Source organism: Amphibalanus amphitrite, unplaced genomic scaffold (assembly GCF_019059575.1).
Source record: "Amphibalanus amphitrite isolate SeventyFive unplaced genomic scaffold, NRLGWU_Aamphi_draft 000183F_arrow, whole genome shotgun sequence".
NCBI lineage: Eukaryota > Metazoa > Arthropoda > Thecostraca > Balanomorpha > Balanidae > Amphibalanus > Amphibalanus amphitrite.
In genome coordinates, this window is record NW_024881678.1 from 688,933 (window position 1) to 706,737 (window position 17,805).

The window sequence follows — 17,805 nt, forward strand, 5'->3', positions numbered from 1 at the left end:
TCTGATGACGTTTTGAAAAATAATTCGCTTATATGACCAAAGTTATGCTGCTTATGTATGTACCATTTTACAAAAATTGTTGTTTTTAGCATCTTATCAATAGTCAATCAGGGTGTACTTCAAATGATTCGAAAATAACGTAAATTGCTATCAAGAAGGTAAGTAGGTCATGATTTTGCGGTACCAATATTCTCGATTGAATACGACTGTTTAAGTTAAAACTCAACGTGGCAGAAAATGACGTCAAATATGATAACGATTCTTATTTTATGGAACAATAGGTGGAAAATTGCATTATCCTCCTCGGTATCATCATTTTATTTACAAAACGGCTTGATCTCATAAGTTTGGCAAGATAAAAGGCAAGGTGCAAGATGTTTTTATACATTGAATAAATATTTCAAGATATTTGTGGTAAATGTCCTATCAGCGCATTATATGTCTAAAGTAAATGTTTCTAGCATATGCAATTTGCAATTTATTCAAGGCCAAAAAGCTGTAGGAGCTGTGGGGTTTTGTTGTGCGGGATTTCCAGATGTTTTGGTAAGAGTAGATTGAAGCTGTAACATTATTTGTTTTTGTGTGATAATTTATAAACTTTAAGTATATTTTAATATTATTTGAAGCAAATGAAGGTAGGTACTTACTAAACTGATAAATGAATTTTTGGTTCAGTTCAGATTGAGTCTGAGACCTGAGTAGCCTGAGCCTGGGTTTACTTACCTTGTTTACTCACCTTGTGGGCTTCCTCCCACAAATGTGATACTCAATTCAACTAACTCCGCAATTGATGTCTCAGACGACGAAGATACTACATACATCCTCCAGCCAATTCAGCTCAAGGACACCTCGGCTGTGGTTATGGAACATGATTGGACTGGACAACGTAGAATCTTTGTTGTTTGAGAGACATTGAATGCGGAGTAAAGCTTGATTAAACCACTATGAAAATGCTGGAAACCAAGGCCCTGGAAACAAATTGAAATCTATCCACTCCACAGACCTTCCAGGGCTGACGAGTTTGTCAAAAAGTAATGTCAATTGTTCTGTCTGGAGCCAGATTGCAGTCAGAGCTGTGTTTCCGAAGCTGGAGTCTGAGTCAGAGACACCAAAAAATTCATTGACCCATCAGTCTAGACAGTGATGATCAACAAATTACCTTCACTTATGTTTGTAGAAATTGTAGAGCCCTCTTTCAGCCCTTTCCTTATACTTCCTGCCTTTTAATTGAAGATGTTTTTATCAGAAGACTTTCTTTTCAGCTTGTGATGTCCTAGTCTACCAGAAACAGCAGGATGTGGTGGGGTGGCAGCGAGGGTGCCGAGGCTGCCACCGAGGCAGTCGAGGCAAACCCAGAAATGGAGGATATGAAAGAGCAGTTTGAGATGCAACAGAACCTTATCAAACAGCTGAAAGACATGGTGAAAACTCACCAGACACAGCTTCAGGAGAAAGAACAGCAAGTCCAGGTATGTGTTGACAACTCAACTAGCCAGGCAGTGACATGTCAGGCTGCATAGCATGGTGTTTTTATGTCCAAAATGTGCTCATCTGGTTGGGAATGCATGCCTGACATTTGGGGATATGAACCTAAGGAAGCATATTGAAAGTATTTTGCAATTCAACTGCAGTGTCAACTATGGATCTCACAGAATATATCACTGCATTCAACTCTGTTCTGTTTTAGAATTGCTGTAGATGATAGAGCAGACCTCTTGTTTTGGGCCAATAACATCACAGAAGCAATACCTAGAATGAAGACATATTACAATCAATGATGTCCTTGTATTGCTGATGCCCATTGAGTGTACTCCAAGGCAGTCCATGCTAGTGCATGCAGGTTGCCTCCCGACAACGCATGCCAAACTGTACCACCACGTTTGTATTTTTGACCGACCCTCTCTCTGATGTCTGCACAGCGGCTGAGTGTGGCTGGGACCGAGCAGAGCTCCCAGCTGGCTTCGCTCAGTGAACAGGTGGCGGCCCTGGAGGAGGACGGGGCTGGCCCCGGCGGTCCCGCGCCGCCGGCCGGCTCACAGCCGCGCCGACAGAGGCTGCTCGAGATCAAACGGCAGCTGGAGGAGCAAAGGTCAGTGGACGGGTCCGTACAGCTGGAGGAGCAAAGGTCAGTGGACAGGTCCGTCAATGGACGGGACGAACGATGGTCGGTTCTCGCGGTCGAGGAACGGTTTAAAGTATGCCTATCCAACTGCGTTTGTATCGTTATACGACGATCAATTTGCTGTTGTCAGCAGCGAGTGCTGAAATCGCCCTGAAGTCGTAAACGTCTCCGCAGAATTGTTTGAGGAATAGTGATTGACATTATCGTCACCTAAGTTTTCGCGTAGCGCTAGTCCGTCGTTTTTTCGACAGAAGAGTTACAATATCCAGTAACATCCCCTCGACGCGACTGTTATTAACTACCCCGAAGACTCGGCGTGACACGATGCTCGCATCTCCAGGCGGGCGCAGGAGGAGCGTGCTCGTGAGCCGCGAGCCGACATCACCGCCATGGTGCGTCGGCTCCAGGAGCGTATCGAGGACCCCGACTACCGGTATGACTCGTGTGACTCGGCCGAGTCTGGGTCCGACGGCGAGATGGAGCTGGGCACCTCGCCTCGGAAGGTAGGTAGTCGGACAGGGTGAGCTCTCACATATTAGGTATCCCAGTGTGGGTTGGAACTATGGATAAACCCTGCCTCCGTATCGCTGATTCCATGGCAGTCTTTTTGGAATGGCAGAAATTTTGGTGAACTGTGAAAGAATCTGTTTACTTTCTATGTCCATTGTTGCAGTGCCTGTTTGTACGTACGTGTTATCCATTTTGCTGCCAGAACCGTTGACGTTCGGTCACGACTCTGTGTCTTGTGTTTTCCTCCAACAGTCTATGACGCTGAGTGACTCTATCAGAGAGAAACCTCCCGAGGAGCTCTACGGAATCATCCTGTCAAAGGACAATCACATTTACGAGCTGTCCGACAAAGTGTCACAGCTGGAAGCCACCGTTGTGGACCTGAAGGTGAGATGTCGGTTTTGGCTGTTATGACTATATCTATCTTTTTTTTTTGCGTAGATGGGGACGACGTCATATTTTGACAGAACGAAATTTTACAGCACTTGATAATAAGAGTCAGCTTTTACTTCTGACAGTGTCGTATTAGTTCAAGGTTGAAAAAAGAGCATCGCACGCCGTCGCCGCCGCATCATAGCATCATACGTTGTTGTGTATCGTGCGGGAGCCGTTACGGAAGGAAACTACGATTATAAGATAAAGTGTGATCTCGCTCTTATGCAGGAGACGTAATAAAAGAGTTTTGTGACCTCTCCTTGTGCAGGATACTCTGTGAGAGGAGTATAATCTCGGCGGTACAGGAGTCTGGTCTTGGGCCGCTGTACATGAGTGTGACATAGGAAATTCTCCCCGCAGGATACCCTGCAGGAGAAGGAGTCTGTGATCTCTGCGCGCACGGCGGCCGTGAACCTGGTGACGCGCGCGCTGACGGAGCGCGGCCAGGAGACGATGGACACGCTGGACGAGACGCGGCAGCAGATGCGAGACATGCAGGAGGCGTTCGCCGTGCACGAGGCCGACTGGAAGGTCCGCGAGGAGAAGCTCAGCCGGCAGTTGCAGACCGCCACCGACGCGTGAGTTGTCTCGGACACTCGATACTACGCGTAGATACTGTAGATACCTACCTGATGCTTCTCACGCACTCCTGTTAAGTATACATTAGCTGATATACGATTAGCTTGGGTGAATAATTTAGGCCGAATCATGAAGGACTCGATGTTGATTGGTGGCCAGCGATGTTGAAGGGCGCGTATACCACCGAGAGACACAGTATTCTTGCACTCAACGCCATAAGCACTTCACGCCCTATCGCGGGGACAGTATCTGCTTCATGGCTCGTGTGCCTTAATATCTGACTCGACAGCAGCAAAGCAGACCCCGTTTATAATAAGGTTGTGTCTTTGGGTTCCAGTCTGGAAACGGCAGAGGAAAACTACAAGAAGATCGAAGCTGCCAAGTTTGATTTGGTTATTGCAAACGCCAATCTGCAGGAGAAAGTTGTAAAACTACAGGCGTCTGCGAAAATCGAGGTAGGTAAAAGTGTCCACAATCTACTCCGTCTACGGTAGTGTGTTTCGTTTCCGAATTTGTCTGTTTGTTATTCTTCACTCTTCAGAATTGTTTATTTTGCTGTTCTGATATGTTAGCTGGGCTACCAGATTGCTGAGCTATGACTTTTTTCTTAGGCAATGACATCTCAGCTCTCTGGTACGCTCATGATGTTTAGTATTTCTTAAAACAGTCAGTAACAGTTTTTTTTTTGCGAAACAATATGGTGTTATCGGTGCAATTTTTAGTTTGGCTGTGCTATGGGTAATAATTCATCTTCTACCTTCGCACCAGCTTGTGTAGAATGGCGGTCTTATGGTCGTATGGCTTCGACTGATCACAACCTAACCTCCGTATCTGTGCCGGCAGTCTGGCCGCGCGGCGTCTCTGGACTCTGAGCTCGCCGCCGTGAAGCGGGAGCTCGCCGAATCACAGAAGATGGTGTTCCGAGTGAAGTCGCAGAAGCGCCAGCGACTGGGCCAGCTGGAGGGCGAGACGGTGCAGCTGTCGGAGCGCTGCGCCCAGCTGGAGGCCGAGCTGGCGGAGAGGGCCGACACGACGGCACTGGAGGAGGAGCGAGACCGACTTCAGCAGGGTGGGTGGACGGATGGACGGGTGGTCCGGGGAGGTTCGATACACAGTATTGGAATTCTATCCTGGAAATAATGGTATCCGTTGTTTTATCATATCCGTTGGATAAGTCACAGGACATAGTTTTATGCATGTCATCGTTGGAAGCATTCGTTCAGTAAAGGTCAAATCAATACTAGCTTTGATTGCATTATTTTCCTTTGCATCAGATTACTGTTGAACTGACTGTCCTAGATACACTACCGGCTGTCTGGTACGGTACACCCATTTACGCCGTTCCTGTTATCCCAACAGAGTCCTCTGAGCGGCTGGCCGAGCTGACCGCCGTCACTAAGAAGCTGTGTGACCTGGAGCGGGCTCAGGCGGAGGCGGAGGGCCAGCGGGCGGAGCTGGAGGCCGCTGCCGAGCAGCTGAGGGAGCAGCTCCGCACCAAAGATGCTCAGCTGACGGAGCTCGAGCAAAAGGTCAGGGTGATAGGCGATCAATGTGTCATACGGCTTCCTGCTCGGTCCGCAGCTGGTAATTTGTTAGTCACGCATTTCTCTGGGGTTATACCTTTACGCACTCTCCTCCCTCCATGTAGAACAGATAGTGGTGCCAAAGCTCACAAGGTCGCCTGGACAAGTTCGTTGTTCAATTCGCGACGGGATTTAGCGGAAAGCTTATTATTTTTAGTTGCGTGCATTGACTTCATCATCTAATATTGTTCATCCACAATGTCGCTATGTTCTCTTATATCCCGTTGGGTCATAACAAACTGAGGATGCACTGTCTGTATTTAATTTTTATCTGTTATGACGGTTATACCCGGTACGTCTTTCCAGGTGGAGGAGTTCACGTCCTCATCTGGCGAGTCGGACGCTCTGCTCTCCAAGCTGACGGCCGAGAAGGAGAACTTGGAGCAGCAGACTGCCGACCTGACCGCCGCCCTTCAGGAGACGCGGAACGCCCTGGAGGAAACGCAGCGGGAGCTGGACTCGAGCTGTACCGGCAGGACCGAGCTGGACAGGGAACGCGACGAGCTTAGGGCGAAACTGACCGAGGGCGAGGAGAGGCTAGCTAACACGCAGTCGCGACTAACCGAGACAAATGCCAAGCTTGAGGAGACCGAGGCGAAACTCTCGGAGAGTGAGGCTAAGCTGACGGAGCTTGAGACCAAGCTGTCTGAGACTGAAACCAGGCTATCAGAGACTGAGACTCGGCTGTCGGAAGCCCTCTCCGAGACAGACGTTCACCGTTCGTCCAGAGAGGCAGCAGAGACTGAGCTGGACGCCATCAGAATTCGCCTTGAGGAGAGCTCCTCCGAACTGGCCGCCATGAAGACTCAGCTGGCCGCTGCTAAGGCGGGACCGGCGCCGATGACGACGGGTGCTTGGTTTGCGGATACCGTCCCTCCGGCGGCCGACAGCCAGTTCGATCTCACGTCACAGGTGGTGAGCCAAACGCAGCAGAATACTGCCGATGTGGCCAGTCAGGCGGACAAAGATACATCGGATGTGGCGAGCCAAGCAGAGAAGGATACTTCGGAGGCGGGTAGCCAGGCAGCCATGACGAGCTCTGAGGTCGACGGCGAGCTTCCTGTCGGAGCTGAGACCTCCGAGGGTGTTTCGCCGTCAGCGGCCGTGGACGCGGGCTCAGCAGAGCCCTCGGACGGCTGGGACTCGTGGCCCGCCGAGGAGCCCGCTGGTGACGAGAGCAGCGTCTCGGCGCTACAGTCGCGACTGGAGGTACTCGCTACTGACCTGGAGACGGCTCGGCGCCGACTGCGGGAGAGCCACGCCGAGTGCGCGGCCATGCAGGAGGAGACGAACCGCCTGCAGCAGGCCGAGCGGGAGCTGGAGGAGCAGCGGCACCAGCTGCAGGAGCAGGTGGAGCAGCTGCAGACCCAGCTGTCCGGCGCCGAGCAGCAGGTGGCTGAGCTGCAGTCCGGCAACAAACTGCTACTGGAGAAACTGGAGACGGAGAAGGGTCAGCACGAGCAGGAGCACACCCCGGAGACCATCGAGGTCGCCGGCGAACAGTCGCAGGAAACCCTGAAGAAGATGGTGAAGAAGCTGAAGACTAAGCTCAAACAGGAGCTGAAGGCGAAGGCGGCGCTGGAGGAAAAGATTGGTGTGCTGAAGTCGCGTGTGACCGAGTTGCAGGCAAGTGTTGGTGAGATGGAGCGGGCGTCGGCCTCGGTGGAGGAGGAAGGTCGAACAGACACTGGAGCGGCTTTGGCTGAACTGCAGGCTCAGTATGACCTGGAAATTTCAGCGAGGCAGGCGGCCGAGCAGCATCTGACGGAGGCGCGGGAGGCTCTGGACGCACTGCGGGCTCGCCAGGACGCCCCGTTAGAGCCACCGGCAGTCGTGGAGGAGGCGAAGGTGGAATCTGCGGAACCAGCGAGCGAGACTCCGCCACCGGCCGCTGCCGCTGGTCCGGATCAGCAGAAGCTGAAACTGATGAAGGCCAAGCTGCGGAAGGAGCTTCAGGCCAAGGCTGAGCTACAGAAGCAGCTGTCTGAGCGTGAGGCGACGTTGGAGGAGGTGCGCGGTGCTCTGACAGCGCGGGAGGCCTCCCTGGCCGAGGTGCGCGCTCTGTTGGTCGACAGAGAGGCGGTCCTGGAAAGGAACGACGCCGAGCGGGCCGAGCGGGAGGCAGCTCTGGAGCGGATCACTTCCGAGCTGGAGGAGGCTCGCTCCGAGCTGGCGAAACATGTCGCCAGTGAGGCGAGCTTGGAGAGTGGGCTACAGGCACAGATCAGCGCGGCGGAGACTGAGCTGGCCGCCGCCGTTCACTCTCTCCTGGAGCAGAGCCGGCTGCTGTTGGGGACGCTGGCGGCCGACAGTCCGGTGGTGATTGGCTGGGAGACCCTGCAGTCGGCAGTGGCCGGCGCCGCGCCGCTGCGGGTCCGCTGCACGCAGCTCACCGAGGCAGTACAACTGCTGGCGCGGGCCGCCGCCGAACCCCGCGATCCGTTCGAGACGCTACCGCCGCTGCGTGACCGCAGCTCGTCACAGAGCTCTCTGATGAGCGAGCGGTCTGAGTCTGCCCGCAGTGAGCCGCCGGGCGCGGACGGCGAGCGGGAGGCGCTGCTGCTCAAACAGCAGACCCGGCTGAAACAGCTGGCGACGGCCGTGCGCCGACGTACCGCCATGCGAGACGAGGCGCTGGCCAAGGTTAAGGAACTGGAGCAGGAGGCTCAGCAGATGAAGGCGCGTCTGGAGCAGCTGGAGAATGCCGACAACTCCGCTACTGTGGTGCACGAGGGTAGTGACGAATTGCGGGAGAAGTGGGAGCTCGAGCTGTCAGAAAAGGATGCCAAAATCGCCGCCCTGGAGGAAGTCATTGATAAGCAGAAGGGCGAAGTGGAAAGTGTCACAGCCAATGTTTCCATACTAACGGATGAGCTCAAGGGTAAAGATGAGAAAATATCAAGCCTAGAGGCGCTCATCAGTGAACAGACGAATACGGATAAGACGGAAATCGAGAGTCTGTCTGCCTCAATAAATGAGCTGAAGGAAGCCTTAGAGGCTGTCACCAATGAGAACAACGACAGAGGCGAGCGCATCACCAGTTTGGAAGAAATTCAGGCAGGCCAAGAGGACAAGATCCGATACCTGTTGGATGAGCTCACCTCCAAAGAGGAGGCTCTCGCCGCTGCCACCGAGCGGTGTGCGGGACTGGAGGTGCGCACCACGGCGCTCTCTGCCGAGTTGCGGTGCGTGCGCTGTGAGGCAGAAGCCGAGCGGGCGCAGTCAGTCGACTCTGGCCTGCTGTCTGCGCTCACTGAGCCTCTGCAGCGGACCGGGCCTGCTCGTGGTGCCGACACCGCTCTGGTGGCTGACGTACGCACCCTGATGCAGCAGCTGCGGGCGCTACCAGCCGCCGAGGCCAGTAATCTGTTCCGCGTGCCTCACGGTATGGATGTGGTCAGCCTGCCGTCCAGCGGCTCCGAGGGCCACCATCGCGACTCGTCGGAGGAGAACTGGTCGATGGTGGACGAGCGGCCCGGCTCCGGCGCTGCCTCACCGCCGCGCGCAGCCGCCGCCGCCGACTCGCAGACCACACTGAAGGACGCCAGCCCTCCGTCCGAGTCCTCCGAGCCGATAACTGTGGTAGCGGCGCCGAACGACTGGGACGACGGCGGCGGCTGGGACCGCTGGGACATGATGGAGGCCGGACCGGTGGACACCTCGCCGTCCGCTCCGCCAGCCGACGAGGACGCTCCCACTCCCGCCGCGCAGACGGAGGAGCCGGTGGATGCGACTGCTGGCGAAGGCTGGGGCTGGTCGACCGGAGAGGAGGAGGCTGATGAACAGGCGGCTACCGGCCTGCTGTCCGGTCAGTGGGGATGGGACGAGGACGCCGGCTGGCCGCGTGAAGACCAGCCGGCTTCCGAGGCTCTGCGGCTGGGTACGACTGAACTGATGGCTCCAGACGCGGTCACTGCTGTGGAGACGGCACCATCCCTGTCGGCCGCGCCTACCACTGCTGCTGATCACAGTCAGACCTCTGCGGACGCTCTCTCGGCCGAGCTGACCGAGGTGCGTCTGCTGCTGCTCACCACTCAGCAGGAGGTGAGCCAGCTGGCTGCCGAGCGTGACCAACTGCTGCAGCGGCTCGACACCGTCACTAGCGAACAGCAGGCGCCGGCCGGCTACGATGCGGCAGAGACGGCTCAAAAGCTGTGGGAGGCACTGGATCAGGTGGCGCAGCTCCGTTCTCGACTAGCCACCGCTGAAGGGGAGCGTGGAGCCCGCGATCGCACTCTGGAACACCAGCGTATAGACGCCGGTCACCAGTGGTCCGTGCTGAACCACGAGATCTCCAGTCTGCGTGACGAACTGGAGAACACTGTATCCGACCTGACCGAGCTTCGTCAACAGCTGGACACTTCTCAAACCGAGCGGGCCGAGTGTGAGCGCTCTCTGGTGGTCAGTCAGCAGGAGGCCGACCGGCTGACTCGCGAGTCGCACGCTCTGCGCGCCGCCCAGTCGCAGGCCGAGCAGCTGTGTCGGGAGACCGAGCGTCAGGCAGAGTCGCAGCAGGCGGCGACGGCGGCGGCCGTGGCGCTGGCGGAGCAGACGCTGGCAGAGCTGCGAGTGGCCTCGGATACGGTTCGGGGACTCGAGCAGCAGATGGCGGCGGCTAGGACAGAGGGAGAAGTAGCAGCCGCGGAACAGCGGGCGGCGGAGAGCGAGGCACGCGTATGGCAGGTGACCGAAGATGTGACCAGATTACAAGAGGAGGTGTTCCGACTCCAACAGGAGCTGACCCACGTCCAACAAGAGGGTCTGGTCGCCGGTGAAAGAGCTGCAGAGGATGCCGGGTTAGCCACGGAGAAGTTCCTTTCTACTATAGACGAGGTTCAGGGTCAGCTCAAACAAAAGACTGCCGATGTTGAGCGGCTAGAACGTGATCTAGCCTGCTGCAAACAGGTGAGCGATGCGCGCGTGCAGCAGGCGACTGAGGACGTGACTCGACTGCAAGAGGAGGTAACACGATTGCAACAAGAGGAGGCACGGTTACAACAGGAGCTGGTCCACATCCAGCAAGAGGGTCTGTCTGCCGGGGAAAGAGCTGCAGAGGATGCCGGTCTGGCCACAGAAAAGTTCCTCTCTACTATAGACGAGGTTCAGAATCAACTGAAGCAGAAGACTTCCGATGTTGAGCGGCTAGAACGCGATCTAGCCTGCTGCAAACAGGAGAACGAGGCGGCGCTGCAGAAGGCTGCCGACAATGTTGCAGAGCTAGAGCGTGAGCTGGCGTCAGTGAGGGAGCAGCGGGATAAGGCCATTGAGCAGGCAGCCGTCATTCACGAGAGAGCCGAGGAGCCTCCGCTGACTACTGCGGCGCAACGCGAGTGGCCGGGCTGGGGTGATTCTGGCGCGGGAGCGCAGCATTCTGAGACCGAGCTACGCTCCGCGGACCCTGAGGCCGCGACTGCTGAACTGGGTGAGATGGGCCAGCACCAGCCCGGCGTCGGACAGGAGACGGGACAGTACAACTACTCAGATCAACCCCAGGTGTCTCAGGGCGAGACCGGTTACCAGGCGACGGAGAGCTATCCTGCCAGTGCAGAATACACCAGCCAGGGTAACCAAGGAGTGGCCGGGTACTTTGCCGACACCAGCCAGTATCCTCCCATGCATTATCCTGGACAGCAAGCTGAGCAAACACCTGGTTACTACAACCAAAGTGGCAGCCAACAGACGGAGCAAACTCCCGGTTATTACAACCAAAGCGGCAACCAGCAGACAGAACAAACTCCTGGTTATTACGACCAGAGCGGCACGCAGCAGACCGAGCAAACTCATGGTTACTACCAGCAGACTGACGGTCAGCAAACGGCTGCGAGTGTCTTTGACTACGGACTGTCGACTGCAGGGTTCTTCGGCCAGGAGCAGCCGGCTCAGACAGGTGGATATTGGGACACCGGAGCGGTCGCAGTGTCATCCGCTGCCCCGCCGCCGCCGCCGCCGCACCAGCCGGAGACGACGGCAGCCACGCAGGCTCAGCCGATTCCCGTGTTCTCTGCGTTCAGTGGAGCCGAGTCGGATCCATTCGCCGAGGTGTGGCCTTCTCAGCAGCCGGCGCCACCAGCCGCCCAGCCCCCGGCCGTCGCTGTCCAGCCGCCCACACCGGCTGCTGAGGAGAGCACGGCGGCGTCCGGCCCGCCACTGGACGAGCAGCTGGCGCAGACGTGCAGCCAGCGTGACGCGCTGCAGCAGCAGCTGCAGGAGGCGCTGCAGGAGCGGGAGCGGCTGCAGGAGCAGCTGCGGGTCAGCTCCGACACCGAGGAGCGGCTGAACCGGGCGCTGACGGAGCGCGACGAGCTGCAGCTGCGGGTGCAGGACCTGGAGCTGACGGGCCAGCAGCTGCAGACGACTCTGCAGGAGCGGCACCAGCTGGAGGAGCAGCTGGAGACGGCCCGCCGCGAGCTGCGGCAGGCGCAGGAGAGCGCGCAGCACCAGCTCAACCTGCAGGCTCTGGAAGCGGAGACAAGGACCGAGCAGCTGGAGGTGAGGATCGCCGACCTGGAGCCGCTCAGAGAACAGCTGGAGGCGGCCGAGGCGCGTCTGAACGCGGCCGCCGCGGAAAGTCTGCGCCTGCAGCAGGCTGAGCAGGAGCTGGAGTGTAGCAGGACTCTTCTGGAGACTGTCACTGCGGAGAAGGAGCAGCTGGAGAGGCAGGCAGCAGAGGCAGCAGCGGCGGCAGCAGCGCAGTCGTCAGCGCCACCGCCGCCGCCTCCAGAACCGTCAGCGCCACCTGTGGAGGAGCCGATCGTTCAGTCTACCACACACGCGATGTCTTCAGCGCCGCCCCCCACCACTGGCCTCCAGTTCGCGTCAGCCCTGTTTGGCGGCGCGTCGGAGAACTTCTTTGACAGTTTCGGCGCACCTGCGGCGGCTGCACCAGCGGCGCCGGAGCCCACTGCCCCTGTGGAGACGACTCCCTCCCTGGCAGAGGACCTGGCCGAGCAACTGACACTACTGCGCGCTGAGACGGATCAGCTGCGCACCCGACTGGCTGAGGCTGAGTCGACAGCCGCCCGCTGTCATGCTCTAGAGGAGGAGGTGCGCCGACTGAAAGAGGAGGTGTCCAGCTCAGAACGCAGTGAGGCGGCCGAGCTGCAGACGGCAGCAGATGAGAACACAGTAGTCTGGGAGAGGATCAACCGCATGGAGCAGGAGGCAGAGGGACTGCGGGCGGCCGCTGCCGAGAATGCCTCCCTGCGGGAGACTGTCTCACGACTGGAGGAGGCGGCGGCGGCCATGCAGCGGGTTGAGGTGGAGGCCACCGCCCTTCGGGAGAGAGTGCCGGCGCTGGAGAGCGAGTCGGCCGAGCTTCTGTCGCGACTGGAGGCGGCTGCTGCGGAGAAGACCGAACTACAGGCGACCATCGCTCGACTGGAAGCAGCGGCAGCCGCCGGGCCGGCTGACTCGACCGAGACCGAAGAGCTGCGGCGGCAGGTGGCCGATGCCCAACAGTCATACGCCGCCCTGCAGACTGAGAAGGCGGCAGTCGATACTGAACTGGCAGAGACCAAGGCGCAGCTGCAGCAGTACATTGACTATTGTAACTACTACGCCGCCTACTACGCTCAGGATCCGGCGGCAGCGGGGGCTGGACAGCAGGCTGACGCGACTTCCGCAGAGGCTGCACCACAGACTGAAACGGCTGCGGCAGAGGCCGGACAACAGGCGGACACATCTACAGCCTGGACCGGACAGCAGGCGGACACGACTACTGCGTGGAGCGGACAACAACCGGCCACTGTTTCTGCATGGACCGGACAGCAAACGGACGCAACTACCACCTGGACTGGACAGCAAGCGGACACTGCTTCAGCCTGGACCGCACAGCAGACAGAAGCTACCGCTCCTACGGCTGCACAGCAGTACGACGGCTGGTCGTCAGACGGTGCGGCGGTGCCGGTGCCGGTATCGGCCGAGTCTGTCAGCTCCGAACTCTCCACAGTCGCCCTGCTCTCCCCGGCACCTTCCCAACAAGGGACCGAAGACGCCATGTCGGACGCGGCTGTCGCCGATGCAGTGGTGTCGGCCGCGCAGAGTGTCCTACCGTCTGTGTTTTCGTTCTTCGGTGGCGGCAGCAGCGGAGCGAGTGCTGGAGTCAGCGGGGGTAGTGGTGGCGCACCGACCGCCGGCGCTGAAATTACCACCGAGCTGGAGCGACTGCGGACTGAGAACGCTGCCCTGCGCAGCCGCGTGTCCGAACTGGAGCTGTCGGTGTCTGCGAGCCGCGCGGCGGTGGCCGATCCCCTGGTGGCCCCCACCTCCAGTCCATTCCTGGAGGAGACCGGCTCGTCACCGCCGCGTGATGACTCCGGCTGGCACGAGTTCACGCCGGCGCTGGAGGCGGTGTCGCCGTCCTCAGAGGCGCCGGCCCGGTCGGCAGAGCTGGAGCGGGTCACTGCCGAGCTGATCGCAGAGCGTGAGAAGGTGGCGCGGTTAGAGGCGGCTGCTGCTGAGCTCTGGGAGCAGCCGACGTGCTCAGATAAGTTGGCTGACGTGGTGGCTGAGCTGCAGGCTGAGCGGGAGCGGATGGCACGGCTGCAGCAGGAGGCGGACCAGCTGCGACAGCAGGCCGAGGCGGCTGCGTCAGCTGCCGAGCACGCTGCCCAGCTGCGTGCAGAGACGGCGTCACTGCAGCTGGAGGTAGCGCGGCTCACCTCTGAGCTGGAAACTGAGCGGAGCCGGTCAGCAGCGGCTGACGAGGTGCCGCAGCTGTCGGTGCAGCTGACCGAGCAGCTGGAAACGGTGACCCAACTGCGCGCTGAAGTCGCGTCACTGCAGATGGAGGTGGCACGGCTGACCTCTGAGCTGGAGACCGAACGGAACCGGCCGGCAGCCGCAGCTGCGCCGGCGGCGGCTGGTGACGAGGTGGCTCAACTGTCTGCTCAGCTGGCTGAGGAACTCGCCACAGTTACCCAGCTGAGTGGAGAGCTGGAGTCAGAACGTGCTGATGTAGCGCGACTCGAGAGCGAGCTCCAGCAGGTCAGCGAGGCGCTGAGCGCAGCCCAGGCGCAGCTCTCGGCAGCACGCAGCGTGGCGGCTCCCACCGACTCGGCACTCACCGACCAGCTGACCTTCTACCGCCAGAAGGTGGCCGAGCTGGAGACCATGCTGGCCGGCCTGCGGGACGAGCTGCAGCAGGCCAAGGTGAAGAACGGCCGGCTGTTGCAGAAGCTGAAGGTTCAGCAGATGGCCGGGCGTGGCGCGGCCGCCGCCCCCGACGCTCTGGATGCCGCTATGTTAGAGGAGGCGCGTGCGCAGGCCACAGAAGCCAGTCAGCGAGCTGAGGAGGCCGAACGCCAGGTACGCAATCTGCAGCAGGAGAAGGCGCGACTGTCCGACCAGGTAGGCACCTATCAGGACGCCCAGGAGAGACTTCTGGAGTCCAAGGAGCGCCTGGAGGCGGAGGTGCACGCGCTCCGTCTGGAGAACGACCATCTGCGCGGTCAGCTGACTGACCTCGAGTGGCGTCTAGCGGAGCTAGAGGAGGCGGCCGAGAGTCGCCAGCAGGAGTCCTCCGGCCCCACCGAGCCGGCGGCTGGTGATCCCTCAGCGGACGTGGTGGCGACGCTGAGACAGGAGAAGGCGGGCCTGGAGCAGCGGCTGGCCGACCTGGAGCGGATTCACGAGGAGTTGGTGGAGCTGCACCACGCGGCGGCGGCGGCAGCTGCCAGCAGCCCGCTGCCGCAGCCGGTCGGACCGCTGGATGGCGCCGAGAGCCCGTCACTGGCCGAACAGCTGGCTCTGTCGGCCGCTGAGCCGCCCAAGTCGCCGGCGCACCGGCTCACGGGGGCCGATCCGGCGGCGCCTGTCGCTGTCACCGATCTCGCGGCTGTGGAGCCGGTGGTGACGAGCGTGTTCCAGTCTCAGATGACCGCGGAGCTGCCGCCTCTGACTGGGGCCGATCCGGCGGCGCCCGCTGCCGTCTCGCCGGCGGCTGCCGTCCCACTGGCCGCTGCCGTCCCGGAGGCTGCTGCTGCACTCCCGGCGGCGGTTGGCGAGGAGCTCACAGCCGACCAGTCTCCCATCCTCCGCTCCCGGGAGGCCATCATACACGGGATGGCTGAGGAGCTCAACAACCAGCGCGCCACAATCGCCGCACTGCGCGCCGAGGCGGCGCAGTGGCGTACGCTGGCCGAGGAGGGCGAGGACGGCGCCGTGGTGGAGGGACTGAACGAGCACCTGCGCCTGCTGGCGGAGACGCTGCACAGCCGGGACGCCCGCTGCAGTCAGCTGACCACAGAGGTGGCACAGGTGAGTGTAGCTGAGAGCTGAGAGAGCCGGGCTACTCAGCTGGGCTTTCAGAGTGAAAAAAAAACATTGGCATTTTTCATAACGTATTCGATCAATTAGGTTATTAGCGCTTTGCCAAATGTACGTATGGCATGTTCTCATGTCCAGTCTTCATCAAGGAAGTTGACCCAGGAAGTAATGACTACTTGCTTTATAGTTCGCAGTCGACCTTGTGGTTACATAATGGTTGCTATCATGCGTAATCTCAATTGGGTAAAGCACGATAGTATGTAGACAATGGGATCTGAAAATCGCCGATGCGAATGCATCCTTCGAAGCTAATTTAGGTCATGTATATGGATTATATTATTGAAATAATTTCGTGCTGCCTTCGTGAATCTGCCTTCCAACGCGTCGAGGCTGCTGTTGACAGCCATTCTTCGGCAGTCAACTTTATCGAAATGATTTAAAGTTTAAACGTTCGTGTCAGCGACAAGTGCACATTTCTGATTACATGTCATACCTTGTTACACATCACATGCACGTTATTGATCGATGTCTGTGTGTCTGCCAGCTGCTGGAGCAGAGGGACGTGCTGTGTTCGATGTCTGTATTGATGTGTTTGTCTCTGTGCCCGCCAGCTGTTGGAGGAGAGGGACCTGCTGTGTTCGATGTCTGTATTGATGTGTCTGTCTGTTCGTCAGCTGCTGGAGGAGAGGGACCTGCTGTATTCGATGTCTGTATTGATATGTCTGTCTCTCCGCCAGCTGCTGGAGGAGAGGGACCTGCTCCAGCTGCGCCTCTCGTCCGCCCTCCGCTCCAACCAGTCTCGCGGTGCTGAGGTGTCCCAGCCGCCCGCTGACGACTCTGCAGACGTGCAACAGCTCAAACTCAAGTACGCACTCATGAGCCTGGTGATAGCCGTAAATTGGCGTCACGTAATGAGGGATTTAATTAGACTCTTAGTTACGCCATTAGCTTCGCTGAATGGGCAGTTGATGTAAAACTCGTCAACTAATGAAGGGAAGGGGCTGCGTCTTCCCGAAATAAGCTGGATTACCGAGATTGACGAATATAGCTCACCATTAGCAGTTGCTTAGCAGCCAAAGAATTTGATATGCGGTTACAATGTTAAGTGAATGCAAACATGATTTTATTATTCTCCCTGCAAGTTTTCCCCTTGATTTAGAGTAGCAACATGTTGTGGTTAGATTATGAAGCTGCTTTATAGGAGGAATTTGGCCTCCACAGTCGATGCGGAGGGTACGCTGATATTGTATTGTGAGTTGTCCGATGTTCCATGCGCTTAATTCCGTTCTGTGTGTGCCAGGTTGGCGGAGCTGAAGCAGCTGAACTACCTGTTGGACATCCAGCTGCAGGGCGAGGTGGCGGAGCGGCGGCGCCTGCAGCGCTCTATGCAGACCGACAGCCCGCAGAGGGGACGGCATCATCAGCAGGTAGGGTGTCCCTGCATACTTATCAAAGACAGATAGTCCCCTGCAGGACCGGCACCACCAAATCTCTATACAAAGTACCGCAGGCATTCCCCTGTTCCCAGACTGACAGCCCGCGGCGGGGCTGGCACCACCAGTGCAGCGGTAAGATGTCCCTGAAGGCTGCCACAGACAATCCCCCTTTCCCACAGACGGCAGTCCCTGCAGACTATGCTACACACTTCACTGGTCAAGTGGTCATGGTCTCAAATCTTTTGGTCTTTGCTCACATAGTCTCAATTAATGGGACAGTTTCAGCCAACAGCGATGGAAATTTATTGCGTAAGTTATAAGAGATATGATAACTTAATTCAAATTTTGACCTTCAAAAATGTTGTTTTCATTTCAGATGACCGGGACCCTGAGTCCGAACACATCGGATTTAGTCAGCTCTTCGTCCAAGGACATCTGACACCATTTGGGTTAGTGCCTGACACAGACACCGTCCCAGTCGGGTGTCCTACCGAATGTGGGGGCTGGTTACACCATGTCGAAACAAGTGCGTTACGCGCGGGTGTGAGTGCGTGCGCGTGTGCAGTGTGGGTGCAATTGTGGCGCTCGGTCGCCCTGGGCTCTGGAGTGGGTCCCAGCTAGGAGACTGAATGCGACCGGCGATCGGACCGATGTCCTATGAACGCTTTGGTTCCGCTCCGGCGAGCAATTAGTGCCGGACTTGTGCGATACAACCAATGATAAATATACGACAAACTATTATATTAATGCAAGCGATTAAAGCATCGATCGTGTAGGTCGATGCAAGTATATGAACTATGACAATGACCTGTTGATGAAGGTGAAGTGTGATCTGCCTGTTCAGTTGGTATCCTGGAGATGAGGAGCTGTGCAC

At 57.8% G+C, this 17,805-nt stretch overlaps 1 protein-coding gene across 2 annotated transcripts; it reads left to right on the forward strand.

The window, feature by feature from the left end:
• The first annotated feature begins 459 nt into the window (after positions 1–459).
• Positions 460–17,750, forward strand: LOC122384196 (protein lava lamp-like). 2 transcript variants are annotated; one of them, XM_043371302.1, is made up of 13 exons: positions 460–543; positions 1,263–1,469; positions 1,920–2,089; positions 2,463–2,625; positions 2,885–3,019; positions 3,428–3,645; positions 3,984–4,101; positions 4,490–4,715; positions 5,006–5,175; positions 5,536–15,486; positions 16,233–16,360; positions 16,796–16,922; positions 17,308–17,750. In XM_043371302.1, the coding sequence occupies exons 2-13, from the start codon at positions 1,296–1,298 to the stop codon at positions 17,368–17,370; spliced, it is 11,643 nt and encodes a 3,880-aa protein (XP_043227237.1). In that variant the 5' UTR covers positions 460–543; positions 1,263–1,295; the 3' UTR covers positions 17,371–17,750. The 2 variants fall into 2 exon arrangements, with proteins under 2 accessions (XP_043227237.1, XP_043227238.1); XM_043371303.1 differs by having other exon boundaries at positions 509–635.
• The last annotated feature ends 55 nt before the right edge of the window (positions 17,751–17,805 follow it).

Bases quoted from the DNA above. Each gene is read 5' to 3' on its own strand.
- LOC122384196 (XM_043371302.1), top strand. From the start codon at position 1,296: ATGTGGTGGGGTGGCAGCGAGGGTGCCGAGGCTGCCACCGAGGCAGTC. The intron at 3,020-3,427 runs GTGAGATGTCGG...TTCTCCCCGCAG, and splicing joins CCACCGTTGTGGACCTGAAG to GATACCCTGCAGGAGAAGGA. The intron at 4,716-5,005 runs GTGGGTGGACGG...TTATCCCAACAG, and splicing joins GCGAGACCGACTTCAGCAGG to AGTCCTCTGAGCGGCTGGCC.